General features: G+C 38.7%; 1 protein-coding gene across 1 annotated transcript; it reads left to right on the top strand.

Annotated features, from left to right (window-relative positions):
* The first annotated feature begins 1,982 nt into the window (after positions 1–1,982).
* LOC102076758 (butyrophilin-like protein 8) lies at positions 1,983–12,852 on the top strand. The gene is made up of 6 exons (XM_005464662.4): positions 1,983–2,595; positions 6,575–6,925; positions 9,000–9,213; positions 9,947–10,011; positions 10,565–10,681; positions 12,138–12,852. Exons 1-6 carry the CDS (start codon positions 2,547–2,549, stop codon positions 12,794–12,796), a joined length of 1,455 nt encoding a protein of 484 aa, XP_005464719.1. The 5' UTR covers positions 1,983–2,546; the 3' UTR covers positions 12,797–12,852.
* The last annotated feature ends 3,029 nt before the right edge of the window (positions 12,853–15,881 follow it).

Below are 15,881 nucleotides of genomic sequence, written 5' to 3'. Positions count from 1 at the left end.
TGCGATCAGCCGCGTGAACGTGTATAAAACGAGGAAGTCATGACGACGATAAACATAGCTCAGTGTTTTCAAACTAAACGCTGTTTGTTTGTTTGTTTTATTATTATTTTAAACATTGAAACATTGCACATAGCACATATATGTACATATATAGATATAGATATATGAAACCTCGTGTCTCAACGTTACCGTGCACCTTCACTGACGTCGCTTAATTTGATATTGCATTTCTAGTGTCACTTTTCTCTGTAACGCTCTCTCACACATATACACACACTGTGGGGTTTGATTTTTATCATTTTCATATTTTGACATATTTGTCTGAAGTTCTACCGAAGTTTTAGTTTCTCTTCAGGGTACACCTGAAGGTTGTAAAAGAAATCTATTTAATAACTTACTTTTTAAAATTTTATTTGGGGGTAAATCAACACGTTTTTGTAAACGTGAAACTGGGGGATGTTCTTCGTACCTCGCTTACTACATCCAAGATCAAATGACACATCCAAGATCAAATCATCGCGCTAACCGTGAGCTCGCTAATTCGGTTCTCCGAACGCACCTGTTGTTGACGATTAGTACAGCTGGATGAAGTAATCTGAGATCACTGGGTGACTTAAAAGGGGCTACGCATCGATAGTAGAAACATTGATCGGCAACCCTGTGATTGGTCGGCGAAGATGTGGAAGGAGCGCACTCAGTGTATTACGGCAGCAGAGCAAGAACTCTTGATTTTGGGATATCAGAAGTTTCAGAGTTTAATTAAAACGCAGGGGAACACTGCAAAGGCTGCAAAAGCAAGGAGAGAGGGCTGGCAGAAAGTTGCTGACAAATTACACTCGTAAGTGATCCATGATATTACATTATATCATGTGATATTATATTATACCACATTATATTATATTACACCATATCCTCTTCCACATTAGAGCCACAACAGGACCCACTAGAACATGGGAACAAGTAAAAGTGAAATATAGGAATATTCTACAGTATGGTAATATTTATCACTTATATTGCTTTTAGTCTATGACCCTGGAATAATCTGTTTGTTTGTTCATAACAGCAACCCAGAAAAGGGCAGAGCACATAAAGACAGGTGGTGGTCCTGCACCCCCTCGTCACACCCCTTTACGTACTGTGCCATTTATTGACATTGTGGGTTTTTTGTGTGTAGTTCGACATAACACTCCATCACTTTTACCTGTTCCCATGCAAGGGGTGACTGAAGCATGCACAGTAAGTTGGGAGATATATATATATATCGATCGATCGAGAGAGAGAGAGAGAGAGAGAGAGAGAGACAGAAGAGTAAATAATACCCTCACGGGAGAATCAATATCTCTCTATGAGCAAACTGTCGCGCTGAGCTAAAGGATCCCGTCTATCCCGCAATCTACGCTGAATTCTGTAAACCCTCCTTATCAATCTTGCACCTTCCGCAATGGGTTGCTCGCGTACAAACAGACAGGACATGGCTGCAACAGACTTCCCAACTCCACCTTCGCTTTTGTAGCCGTGGTCTCTGATCTTGATTGCACGTAGTAATTTACTATTACTACTCTAAAATATGAATTACATCTGGAATGATCAAATACATGTAATAGAATGATTAATAATACATTTTCCTTTTTTTCTGAAATGACCTGTATGTATCTGTATGAAAGCAATAAAGCATCAAATACTGCATTATCTTTAGTTACATTGATAATATTTATTTATGGTAAAACTGGCGAAATATCGCTGTTGCTTTCATATAACTGCAGCGGACATACCTGAGTGGCCGCGATCTAATCCTGTTTACATAAAGTAAACCTGCTCCCGAGCAGGCTTACTTTTACGGCTCTGTTGCTATGACAGCAAGTCCCAGATGAGCTTCGGAGAACCGAACGATCCAAGATCACGCCAAATCGTCAACATTCAAATCCGGCTAACTTACTTAGCGAGGTACGAAGAACAGGCCCCTGGACTTGAACAGAGTCTCTCTCTATAGGATCAGGACCATATTAGAAAGGCTCGTGTTAAAAATTAAACGTTATCAGTGCAAAATTGCAATGAAGTTTTGCAGATGTGCTTTGCTTGTTCTGTAATCCAGCCTGAAAGTACGTCAGACCTAATACTAATAATAGTAATACTTAGAGCTTCACCAAGGGTAATATATACTCTGGCAGACTCAATGAGTCAAACTATGCAGCTGGAAAGTTGATAGCTGTCTGGATGAAGCACCACCAGCCTGCTTTGCTATGTAAGTCGAGTGTAATGTTTTATTTCGAACACCAGATGGCGACTCAGGAGCACAACCTTTTGTGTGTGTGTGTCTGTGTGTGTGTTGAAGCGTCAGTGTGTTAGCAGGTGACAAATGACGTAAGTGCGGCACCGCCCACAGCCAACCCCAGATCGAAAAAAACTGAAGTTGTGAATGTCAGTCAGTGTGGCCGTTCACACTGATCTGGAAGGTCCGCTGGTGTCTGCAGAGAAAATGATAACTTCCAAAACATTTAGTTTGTTTCTTCAATACTAGAGGAGAAAAAGTCTTTCATCCTTTGGTGATGTATCATCGTGTTTTCGTGGTTGCCAGTCTGCTGTCCTCTTATATGGGTAAGAAAGAGAGCTGGGTTATGCTGATTTTATTTCGAACACCAATTTAATTCAATTTCAGTAAGTCAACGAGAAAAGTAAATACAGAAGCGCGAAACAACATTAGGGATTTTATTGAAAGGCAACAATAAAAGGTCGGTTAACCGCAAAACGCATTTTGATGACAAAGTAAATCATCGCTGTTATCAGAATAAATATCACAGGAGCCAACCGATTTAAAAAAAAAAAAAAAAAAAAAAAGCACGTTTTTCAGGATTTCTTTAAAGTAACTTTTTTTTTTTTTTTAAGCGGTGAACTGTGATTCCTGGCCGTCAGCAGGATACTTACTCTCAACAGGACCTTTCACTGCACGTACCGCATATACAAGCAATACTGCTAGTGTTTATCTTCCACTAGTGTGAGAAAGTGTTTGTTTAAACTTCACATGGTGCCGCCACCTCTGTAAATCATGCCAAACCAGTTAGCTGGAAAATAAAATCTCGGCGTTGTTAGCTCAAGATTCAAATCTGCAGAGATCTGAGGACGTTGTTAAGAAGACTGGATAAAAGCAGAAAAGGTAGTTTTCAAAATTATAGACAGGATTTCATATTATATATACTGTAGTGGCGCTGTATAATTAATTACTACAAAAGTTGTAATCATAGTATTTTTGACCAGTGCTGAACCTATAATTATTTAACGTGATTACTCACAAAGTTTGAAAAAAAAAAAAAAAAACCCCACAATGCATTCAAAGGTAACCCCAAATTCTAATATAATACATCTGCAAATGCATAAGAGAGGAAGAGAAAATAAAAGATATGTGAATTAAACATGCCACAGTCTAGTGCAGAGTGAATTTGGGGGACTTGAAAGAGAAAAACTTTAATTGTTGAAGATTAATTGCACAGCTTCACACTACATACCTGAATGAAATGTGCGGTTTGTTAACTGTTGCATAACTGTAATCATGTTCAAAGTTTCTGATGCACAGTTTGAACATCACCAGGTTTTCTTAACTATGTCTGCATGCCTTAATGCACTGAATTGCTGTCATGTGATTTGTGTGAATAAATATTTGTATTAACATGCAGTTGAACAGGTGTACCTAACAAAGTATCTGGTGAGGGTGCACTTGTGTTATTGACATGATATTTTTATGTATCTTGCTTAAATGTCACAGTTTTCTGAGTCCTAACAAAGTGTGGGACATAGAATATCTTTGTGTGAGGCAGTGTGGGACATTTTCATGTATGTACAAACTAGAGATGGCACGATACCACTTTTTTATGTCCGATACCGATACCGATATCATAAATTTGGATATCTGCCGATACCGATATTAATCCGATATAGTGAGTTTTTTAATCAATAAAACTGTTTTTTTAATATCTTGCTGCATTTTGTATAAGTTCATACTCAAGTTTAAATAAACAACAACACTAAAGCTATTCTGTTATACCTGTATGTAAAAAATACACTGCACCCAAAATATTTCATAGTTCAGCAACACTGATCAATCTAATAAACTTAAACCTGCTCCATCCTCCCTATTCTGGTATTTTAAAGAGTACTTAACAGAAATATTAAGCAACCTAACTAATAGGGTTGCAAACTCCCACAAAAAAAAAAGGGAACCACCCCCCACCCTCCACCTCATGATGCTTAATCGACATAATCAACTTTAATTTGATGCAGTGTGAAAAAAAATGCACAGAAATAAATTATTTTTCAAGAATAATTAAATAGATTCAACATCTTTCTTCTACAGAATTGCAGAGTGCACAGATGGTACTTTCCCAAAGGAAAAAGTACTATAGCTTACTAGGGTATATTAGACATTTAACAGTTACTATATACAGTAATGGACTTCTATACATTTTACATCAGATTAAAACTTTGGGTGTAAGATTCAGATAATTATTTATTAAAAGCTAGACATTTTAAATGAGAATAAGAAAGAAAAGCATGTCTTTGTGCCCCCTTTTCCCTGTTCATGCCCTATCGGCCCCCCTGGCCAAACTTTGCTAGATCCGCCCCTGCACAGTTACCAGCCGTCAGCTACGTAGAAAAGGATCCTGGTGTAGAAAGTAATATTAAATACATTCTAACAACAGCTTATCAAGCTTAAGCTGTTGTTCAGCTGCTGTTTTCCTTCTTGTGGTGCAAAGTGGGCCAAAAACAAAGAAGAGAGACGGACTCGCACAGAAAAGCCGATCAGCTGATCATTAAGGAGTTTCATGAAGTAGCTGCAGGAGAGGGAGGGAGAGAGAGAGGCAGACGCTCCATATATCGGTGGTTAAGCTTAACGCAGGTAAGCTTTACAAACATTCAGAGATGAACTTACACACTTGCTTTACTTCTCTCTGGGATAACTTTCTCGGAGATGAAATGCTGGTTTGCTAGCGAGGCTACAAATACACACAGCTGCTCTATCACGTGACGCACACTGCTCCGACTGCTACGGTTATGAGCCGAGTTACGCCGTGTCGCAAGTTTTGTGAGGTGCTTTTTTTATATTTACTGGATCGGATTACATTTTTTATTTCTCGCCGATATCCGATCCAGTAATTTACGTCAGTATCGGACCGATACCGATACGTAATATCGGATCGGTCCATCTCTAGTACAAACTATACATCTTACAGGTTTGGGGACTTCCCCAGATTACCTCATGAACTATTCCTCTCTTCTGTCAAGGATTGGAAAAGTGTTTTTCTCTGATGTGCACCTCTAATTCAACCTGTGTTTTCATCAGTGGCCAATATCTTAGTCACCCTTAAGCAATCAGGGACACTGCAAACTTCACATGGACTTGTGGCAATAGTTGTATCATGAACCAAATACTATGCATTTTAAATACATGCCATCAGAAATGCAGTGCATTCAAAAGTTCATGATTAATTGGATGAGGAAATAGTCGAATGACTAATCCTCCATAGCACTTGCGTCACAGGAAAGTACAGCTGGAATGTTATGCAGGTGAAAAGATAATTAGTGCAGCTGACTGTAGTGTTTAAAGTCCTCAGAAACAAAACAACCTTGCCAGTTCATGCAGCTTATTTTTCTGTTGGGCGTCTTACTTGTGTGGTAATTTTCAAATAAATTACCTAAATTAACTTACATTTCTAGACCTATAGGGATTCAAAAGCTGTATAATGTAACATGGTATAAGATGTCCAAACCTGAATAAGAGAAAAAGACCCCCCCCCCCCCCAAACAAACAAACAAACAAACAAACAAACAAACAAACAAACAGATTAAAAAAAAATTAACCCCCCCCCAAAAAAACAGTTTAATGTGTCAGAATTTTTTTTTCTTTCATTAAAGGCTTTCTCCTCTATGTGTCACACTTTTGCTGTTACAAATTTATCCCCTTACAGATTTAATGTGGGGTTAAAATTGTATGTGATAGACTTGATTGTCTCTGTAATGTAACTGTAATCCTGCTGGTCAATACTCAAAGTATTGAAGAGTTTTATAAACGACTGGTAAATTGCAGAGTTTGCCTTGGAGCTCTGTGCTCTCTTCAGCTATAACACATAGAATAATGTACAGGAAGCAATCCACATGGAGGCATTGAATACGTCCGAGCAGAGTTTTACACATATTGCACACAGCTTTATTAATATAAATATGGTCGGTTATTCCTCTTATGGGACGATCGTGGCTCAAGAGTTGGGGGGTCGTCTTGTAATCGGAAGGTTGCCGGTTTGAGCCCCGGCTCGGACAGTCTTGGTCGTTGTGTCCTTGGGCAAGACACTTCACCCGTTGCCTACTGGTGGTGGTTAGAGGGCCCGGTGGGACCAGTGTCCGGCAGCCTCGCCTCTGTCAGTGCGCCCCAGGGTGGCTGTGGCCACAATGTAGCTTACCATCACCAGTGTGTGAATGTGTGTGTGAATGGGTGGATGACTGGATGTGTAAAGCGCTTTGGGGTCCTTAGGGACTAGTAAAGCGCTATACAAATACAGACCATTTACCATTTATGGTTTATTTCTAGGTGGAACCCCTGCTCATAGTCAGCCAGTGCAGGTTCTTGCCTTTGCTGGTGGAGATGTTATTCTACCGTGCAGATTCAATATCTCTGACAAGGAAGACTTTCCGACTGTTGAGTGGTCCAAGGAAGGCTTGAAGCCAGATGTTGTCTTCTTGTACCGGGATGGTTGTGAGGCCTACGAGATGAAGAATCCAGCCTTCGAGTACAGGACGAGCCTCATCATGAAAGCGCTCAAAGATGGAAACATCTCATTACGGATCTCCAATGTGCAGGTTTCTGATACTGGAAAGTACCAATGCCTCACATTCCAGAAAAATGTCGCCAGGAAGGTTACAACAGTGGCGCTGGATGTGGGTATGTCCACTCATGTTCATTTCCACACAAAAATCACCTGTGCTCCACCCACTTAAACAATGGGTCCTTGTCCAATTCAGCTCAATTCATTTAATATGTGATCAGGATCTGGGTTTTACTTTAGAGTCAGACCTCGAAAGGGCACAACTTTTAATTCTAGGAGGAAAAACCATGCTCCAAAAAATGTATACTCAGGTAGATTGCTGTATGTGTGATGTCTCTTAAATACATACAAAAACACACACCAAATTATTCCAAAAGGGTCTCATAGAGATGTATGAATTTAACAAATTGCTATCATCTGTTGCTGGTGACCTTTTTTAAGGTTAGGGCTGCATTTACTCATTTGGTTTACTCAACATATATGTAATTTGTCATACCTAATTTGAAATCTCATAACAGAAGAACTGTAAGGCCAAATAAATTTCAAAAAAAGGAACAATTTCTAGTTTTTGAAACTATGTTTGTTTAACATATGGCGGAAAAATAGCTTGACCCTACCCCTACCAGCACAGAACTTGGCTTTAAACATAGACAGTATCTGTGGGCTGCTTCCTTTCTTCATCCGTATCTCTTAGTCATCTGATTTTCTATCAATCTATTCGATATTACTTTTGAATAAACAATTGAGCTGTTAATTATACCTAACGATCGGAAGCGGTTCTTCGGGTCGTATGTTAATTTTTCATATACCAAATTGAATAAAAATCAATGATATGTCCATAGTTAAATGAGTCTCAATTGGAGTATCAAGCTTTATTGCTTGATAAAGTTAGCCACTGTCTTGACAGAGCAAATTTTCTTTCTGTTCAAATGTTCTGTTTATGGAGGTCAAACAGAAGAAAACATAGAAAACAGGGGAAACTGGCTTCTTTTAGACAGTGGAGCTAAACAGAAGAGTCGCACCAACGACCAATAAAAGAGGAGTAGGGACTATTTTGAACTGTGACATATGCAAAGTTGCTCTCAAAGATCAAAGATAAAAACATAGCATAATAGGACAAAGAAAAGGAAACTTTAAACAGATTTCTAAATGCAAGGAACAGAACATAACAAGCCATTATTTTCAGCTATATATATCACACCTCAGTGGCAATATCCTGAGTATTAGCGTTAACGCGGCAAATCCAAGTTAGCGAGTTAACGGGGATCAGCCTGTGCGAGGGCTGCATGGTGCTAACGGGTTAACGAGCTAACCGCGCTAACGCGTTGACGCCGTGCAGCCATCAGATGGGCAGATTCGCGTTAATGAGCTACCAGGGATTTTCCACGTTAACGCGGTTATGCCTTTAACTTCGTATTACTGGATTAACGCTGACACCACTAATTTGAATTTTTTTTTTCTCAATGACTGAAAAATGGTAACACAACCACAAACCATGATAATACCTCCACCATGTTTTTTGGGGGGTTTCTGTATAGTAAATCGTGCATGATAAAGCCTTATTTATTTATTTATTTTACTGGGCATACGGCCAGTTATATATTGTTGCAGTGATTTTTGCAGATGTTTTGCTGTTGCTCTTTATTACTTTTCAGAAGTGCATATTATGATATTAATAATATTTGACCAATGTAACGTTTACGGTCCTGTAAAAGTTGCGATGATTAAGGATCGATTCAGTCCAGATAACCTTTCTTTTGTCAGAAGAAGAGACTTTCAGGAACCAGAGTCTTTTTATAGGAGGAGAAACTAGTCATCTACTTAAACACCTTATTTCAAGGAGCTTTAGAACAGTTTTTTGCTTGATGAAAAGCACACCTCCTTAAAATTTTTGTCGGGTCTTGGCTTTACGATTTAAATCGCTTTTGAGGCAACTGCTGTTGTGATTTGGCACTCTATATAAATAGTTGAATCAAATTGTGTAAGAGCAGTTTGTATTGTGTGTGTGTGTGTGTCACTTGGAGCATCTTTCATTCTACTTCAGAAGCCAAGAGTGGTCAAAAGAGTTAGGGTTAGACGTCATGGATGTCATTTTAACATAAAAACAATAACAGGTTATTCAGAAATAAGGATACGTGCGTGGGATGGCAGATATAATGGTCACACCTTCTGGTTTTGTTGTTTTTACAGTGGCTGTTTCTGAGCCAAAGCTTTCAGTGATTTCAGCGGAGGGCAGTGACATAGCACTGCATTGTGAAGCAAACTGCTGGCTGCCAGAGCCTGAGGTAACATTTCTGGATGACAATGGAAACAACATCTATGGGGAAAACCCCAAAGGAGAACAAGATCCCCGTGGATGTTTCACTGTGACACGAAGAGCTACTCTGCAAAGAGCCACCAGCAGGTTATAATTATATACCTACTGTACACCATCTTATAAACCATTTATAAAGTGGTTTAGAAATTAAAACAATACTTATCCAGTTAGTACTTTTTTTACAGTACTGTGCAAAAGTTTTGAGCCCCTCTCTTTATATTCTGCTACAACAACATGAAAACAGCCTCAGAACTCATTGTTTCTCTCTCTAATCTCATTAAGTAAGTTTGTAAGAAATAGTTCTCACACAGTGTAACACTAATCATCCATGGACTGGCCTCCTGAGAGCCAGGACCTCTATATTCACAATGTGAGATCATCATCATTACAATGTGAGAACATCCAAAGAAGAGCTTTGAGAACCCTTCAGGAACGCCGAGGAGTATTCTTCTACCTAAAGTAATTACAAGAAACATTGTCTAAGAGAGTTCAGACTGTGTGCCCATTTGAGTTTGTACTTTTCTTTTTCTAATCAAAGTGGTTTTATTGAAAGAAATATTTGTACAATCACAAACAACGAATTAAACATACAAGCAGTGGAGCATACTGCTTACAAACTGAACCTCCACCCTCCCATCTGAGTTTGTACTTTTCAATAAATCACTGCACTTTTTCCCCAGGTAAAGAAAAGCAGACTGGCTCAAGACTTGTGCACAATACTGCAGATAATGTTTATACCCACCAACTAACCGTAAAATTTGCTTTTCACTAATATAAGACTAATTAAAATTAATTTATAAACTGTGTATTTGTCAAACAGTGTCACCTGCAGAGTTCATCAACCACAGTTTAACCAGACCAGGGAAACAACGATCCTCATAACAGGTATGCCAGATCTTCATGTGTACATGCAAACACCCATATTCACATTTTTTTATGCATTTGCTATCCACGTGGGGTTTATGTGTAGGTTTTATTGGGATTTCTATAAATTACCGTGTGTGGAGTTTTAACAGATGACCACTATGTTAACCGTTTGCTCTCGTGTTGCTTTCCACATGTCACTTCACACCAGGATTGACACCCTAACAGTGACTGCTGCGTCTTTATTATCTATACTTAGAGATGATGATATCAAATTATATCTTTTTTTACAATACAGCCTGCATACAACCTTTGTACCACATGCCTGCCAATTTGCATATCACCTCTATTCTTGACATTGTCTGGAGTTTGTTGGCAGTAAAGTTTAGCAAGTGTCACTGTGCCAATCTCGTAGCCTAATAAATAAGCCTGCCTGAGCATTGGATGTTTTTTTTTTCCTACCAATAAGGACTCATTAGACTTGAAGAAAAACTTCTAGATATAGGGTACTTCATATTAACTAAATAGTATGCATTATCTGTTCATATCTCAACACAATGTTATGCCATTTCAGGTGTCTGCATGAAGTCTGATGTTCAAACTATTGCCATCGCCATCGGAGGAACAGCTGTGTGTTTCTTAGTTGCAGGTGGCTTCATTGCCCTTTTATGCAACAAATGCTTCAGATTTGGTAAGTCACAGTTCTGAACTATACAAAAAAAAAAATGCAAAGCAAGGGCCTTGGATATAGACTGCTACTGAGCAGTTGAGAAACATTTTGTAATGACACCAACTGCTTTTGGTGATTTGTTTTGCATTGTTTTTTGTTGCTGTTTTTAAGAAAGAGAAAACTGTAGTTGCTGTTTACAGAGAGAGCACAGAGACAAGATTGCATGTGTGTAAGGGGTGGAAACTCAGGAGTTTTGCAACTGACTCAATATTATATACTCATCAGGCATAACATTATGATCACAGACATGGCACCAGTAAGTGGGTTGGATATGTTAGGAAGCAAGTGAACATTTTGTCCTCAAACTCGATGTTAGAAGCAGGAAGAACTAGTAAGCGTAAGGATTTCAGCAAGTTAATTTGGGGCCAAATTGTGATGGCTAGAGAACTGAGTTAGAACATCTTTAAAAAAAAATTAAGAACAGCTGGGGTGTTCCTGGTCTGCAGTGGTCAATATTTTAAAGATGGAACAGTGGTACACCAGCGACAGGTTCACGGTCAGCCAAGGCTCGCTGATGGATGTGTGATCCAATCCAACAGATGAGCTACTGGAGCTCAAGTTAAAGAATAAGTTAATGTTGTTTCTGGTAGAAAGGTGTAAGAATACAAGGTGCATTATGGTTTGTTGGATATGGGGCTGCATAGCTGCAGACCACTCAGGGTGCCCATGTTGACCCCTGTCCACCACTGAAAGCACCAACAATGGGTTGAGTTGCTTACCTGGGAAAACCTGGCACCACAATGTACTTTTGGAGGAAGGCAAGCCGGCAGATGCAGTGTCATACTGTTCTGCTGGAAAACCATGGGTCCTGCCATCCATGTGGATATTACTTTGATATGTACCACCTACCTAAGCATTGTTTTTGCAGAGCATGTACATCCCTTTCATGGAAATGGTTCCCTGAACCTTTTAGCAACGTAATACATCCCTGCCACAGACCAAAAATGGATCCGAAATGGTTTATGAAGCCCAACAACAAGTCGGAGGTGTTGACTTGGCCTTCAAATTCCCCAGATCTCAATCCAATCTGTTCGTCTGTGGGACATGTTTGGACAAATAAGTCCAATCCATGGAGGAGCAACTTCACAACTTACAAGACTTAAAAGATATTTTGCTAACATCTTGTGTGTTGCTAACATCGACAAAGTGTCTAGTGAATTCCATGCCTCGAAAGGTCAGGGCTGTTTTGACAGCAAAAAGGGGACCAAAACAATATTCAATGGGTGATCATATTGATTTGCCTGATCTGTGTATTTCTTGGCATTCCTTTGTCTGTACAGTGATCACATTTTTTTTTTTACTGAAGTCATAAATCAAGTGAAAAGTAGGATAATTTTCTTATAGCCATCTTGACAATTTGAATTCCATTTACCACAGGATGATTCATCTCTTTTTTTAAAAATCTTTGTTTACACAGCTATTGTAAAGCAGCCAGTCAACAGAAAGCCATTGAATCAAAGATTTGTCCAACCAACGAGAGTTAACAGCACAGACAATTTGGTAAATGGCAGCACTGGGCAGATGAAAAGAGAGTTGGAGTTTTTTATGGAAGATGAGACCCGAAAACTACAGGACAACAAAGTTATTCTCTACAACAGTGGAACAACTGTCCAGTGCCATTCCACAACCACAGCAGACATTTCAAAACCCTCCAAACTACTCTTAACTCATGGCCCTGACAACAAAAACTTGACCAGTGTGCACAATCCAAACTCATCTTCAGCTTCAACCAGCGTTAACACTCTAAAATCTGACAACTTACCCAAAAGCTGGGGTTCAAGCTTTGCTATCAATAGGCAAAACAGCTTTCCAGCACCTGGCCACCGATCTCAAAGTAAGCACTGCATTTGCAGCAGTCCAGATATTTTCCAACTACATTCAGCAACATCCAACTCTTATTCTGCTCTCAATGGGTATCTGACCTATTCCAGTGTCTCACCCCATCAAAGCACCCGCCTTCCTCAGTGTAGGCACTCAGTACTTCCACAGTTAGCAGAATGTAATAACCGTCACAGCCTCCTGAGAAATTTACCTGAAGAAGATGAACAGAAAAGTTTATTAAGACATGAAAAGTAAAGGAAATGTAAGCTGTACATTGCAAGCATATGTGCATGGCAAGACAATACTCACTTGGTTCAAATGATTAAAACTCCTTAACTGAGCAATAACTAGGAGCTGAAATTTAACACCAGTGATGGAAGCGATGAGTAGGAACTTAACAGTCAGCTTCAGTGTCTGCTGTGATGTAAATGTTGCACTTGTTTTTGTGGTGCCTCGGTGTTGCCCCTGGATGATCTACAGAAGGTGGTTGGGAAAAAGGAGAGCTGGGCATCTTTGTTTAAACTGTTGCCTCTGGGCCTGGAGTCAAATAAGCAGAAAAATGGACATATAATTTGAAAAGAACTGAGCCAGCCTGGTGGTTTACCTGTGTTTCTAGTATACTAAGCTAACTTGATACAGGTACAGGCTTGTCCTTTGAATGTTTTTTAATATTTAGCATGATTTCTTTTCTTTTTTTTTTGGCGATACCAGTCATAAAATGGGACCCAACCATGATGTGTGGTGCTTGTGATTCTGTTGCTTATATATAGAAGGCTCTTTCTTTTAACTTTTATATTAAGGATTGGGGCTAGTTTGTATGTTATTGTTTGTTTTGAGGGGAAGAAAAAAAAAAGTTCTTTGTTAACATTGTTAACACTTTGTTAACATACAGGAGTGTCTTTTCCAATAAACCAAATAATTTTACTTCACTTTCTTCTTTCACTTTCAAGCCTTTTTTTGCTTGTTATTGTATTTTTGTGCATAGTGTTACATATTAATGCGTTTGATACATTAACCTTTTTGTTCTTCAATTAAAAATATTTCCAAATATCTTTTTGCATAAACTGTGCAAATGGAAATTGATGTCTTTGTATTTTTATAATTGAAACTTTAGACATTGAGCTCTGTGTCAGTAGCTGATGTAAAAGAAAATGTTTCTGTTATCTTTAAAAAAAAAAAAAATCCAAATGATATCATTATTGTTTGCTAATGTTTTGCACAAGGTCATTTGTGCCTTTGTTTCCTGCCTTGATTATTCCAGTGTTCTTTCTGCTGGCATGAATCAGAGCTCATTTCACTGACTTCACTTTATACTGATGAAATGCTTTTATCGCTGCCCAGATTTTAACTGTCAGATGATCACACCAGGAACACTAACCCAGATGTTAAGTGTTTATTTATTTTATTGTATTTTTTTGTATCTATAATGTATATTGATGTAAATCTTTAGTGTTACTTTTATGTCTTCAACTGTCTGTGTATGGTTGTTATTATTATTATTATTATTAAAAAGTTGTAGTTTGTAAAGTTTGTAGGACATTTGTTGAATTTGCACACACAGACGACAAAGACTGTACCCATTTGTGTTTGTGTTTTTCAATGTATCAAAGTCTAAACTCTCTTAGGCAATGTTTCTTCTAATTTCTTTGGGTAGTCTTCAAGAATACTCTCCAGGCTTCCTGAAGGGCATTTAAAGTCAAATATAACCACTTGCACCCGTTCATATGTTTTCCCAAAGCATTGTCATGTGACTTGTGTTATCCGTGTGTATATATTCGGATTGGAGCGCCCTCGTGTGCGGGAAGAAAATGTTCACTCACACTCACACATAGAAAGAAAGAGAGAAAAAAGGTCAAGCCCTCAAGTGGCAAGTTCAGTCCATTGTGTGTCCACTGTGTTACAGTTAAACTGGTAGCACTTGCTCATTTTATTTGTTTTATGTCTATTAAACCAGCAAATCCCACCAGAGAATGTATGGTGCATCTGTTTTTAGTTTTTTTTCCTTTTTTTTTTTGTTAAGATTTTATCGTACATTTCTCACATTTTACTTGGGAAACGCTTTTATCACTGTATTTTATTTCATACTCTAATGACAGGTTAGGACTTCAGGAAACAATGAACACGCACTGTTCTTGAACGCACTGCACACACACCGATAGTGAAACCTAGTGAATGAACTCCAGGCTATTCTCTGTGTGTCCTATCTATTGTACTGTCTTTAATGGGCTCATTCTGTTTTCAGACTTGTCTTTAGATGAACTTTTACACAGTTTCATTGATTAGAGGGAAACTTCAGCCTTTGCCCCTTAGTGACGTATCAGCGTTTTTTCCTGTGGGTTGGGCTGCTGCTATTTTGTACAGGTAAGGAGGGGAATACTACTTCAGCTGCTATTATTACATTATATTACATGTGTTTATAGCTACACAAATGAGCTGCAAATGCATGTAATGCCAATAGTAATGACAAAAAGGGTTGTAAATGAAGTTAAATGGAAGAGCAAAGTGGCAAATGTCCATGATTTGTAAGTTTGAGTAACACAAAGTTTAAGGCTAAATAAGAAATAAGCCAAACTCGTTTTACCAGCTTTAGATTCTGGGAACATGACAGCAAGAAGATCGTTGCAGCCCCCAAATAATGATTGAAATCTTGTTTTAACTGGGGTTTTTTTCCCTCTCAGTTGGACCTTTCATTCCTTAGACTTGAAACACTGTTGTTTGGACAAACTGGCTTCTGCTGCTGTGAGTGAAGCTATTTCATGGAGCCAGAAAAGTCATTTCCTCTGTAGAGTGCTTAGCATATTAGAGTGTCACGTCACGTCACAGTAATTGTTTTTAGTAAATAACTGAAATCTGTTAAAGCAGAACTTTTCAAGACAGGGGAACAGTAAAGAAGTGCTTTAAAAAGTCCAGGTAGATACACATGAACCAAAACTAAACACAAACACTACTACATGCCTGTCTGAACAGATGAGTTTTAGGCTGGTTCTCCTGCCTCCTTCACTCAGCCTAGGGAGTGAAGGAGGCCAAGAGTATATGTCAAGTTTATACAAAGTTTTGGAGCTATAGTTTTCATACGGGCACATGAAATCACAAGGACGCCCCTAAAAGAGGACCTAAGAAACCAGCTCGGAGAATAATCATAGAGGTGGGGACCTCACCCCATAAAGCCATAAAGGATAAAAGAATGAGCCAAGGTTTTGAACTGAAATCTAAACCTGACAGGAAGCCAGTGTAAAGGCCTAAAACAGAGTGATATAAAAATTATTCTGTGTAACGAGAACTGCAGAAAAGTAAACAAAAAGAACAATTACACAGTTATTTACAATGATTGAACATTGCA

The sequence above is a fragment of the Oreochromis niloticus genome, linkage group LG3 (assembly GCF_001858045.2).
Source record: "Oreochromis niloticus isolate F11D_XX linkage group LG3, O_niloticus_UMD_NMBU, whole genome shotgun sequence".
NCBI classification, from domain to species: domain Eukaryota; kingdom Metazoa; phylum Chordata; class Actinopteri; order Cichliformes; family Cichlidae; genus Oreochromis; species Oreochromis niloticus.
This window is presented reverse-complemented; position numbering and strand designations above follow the sequence as displayed.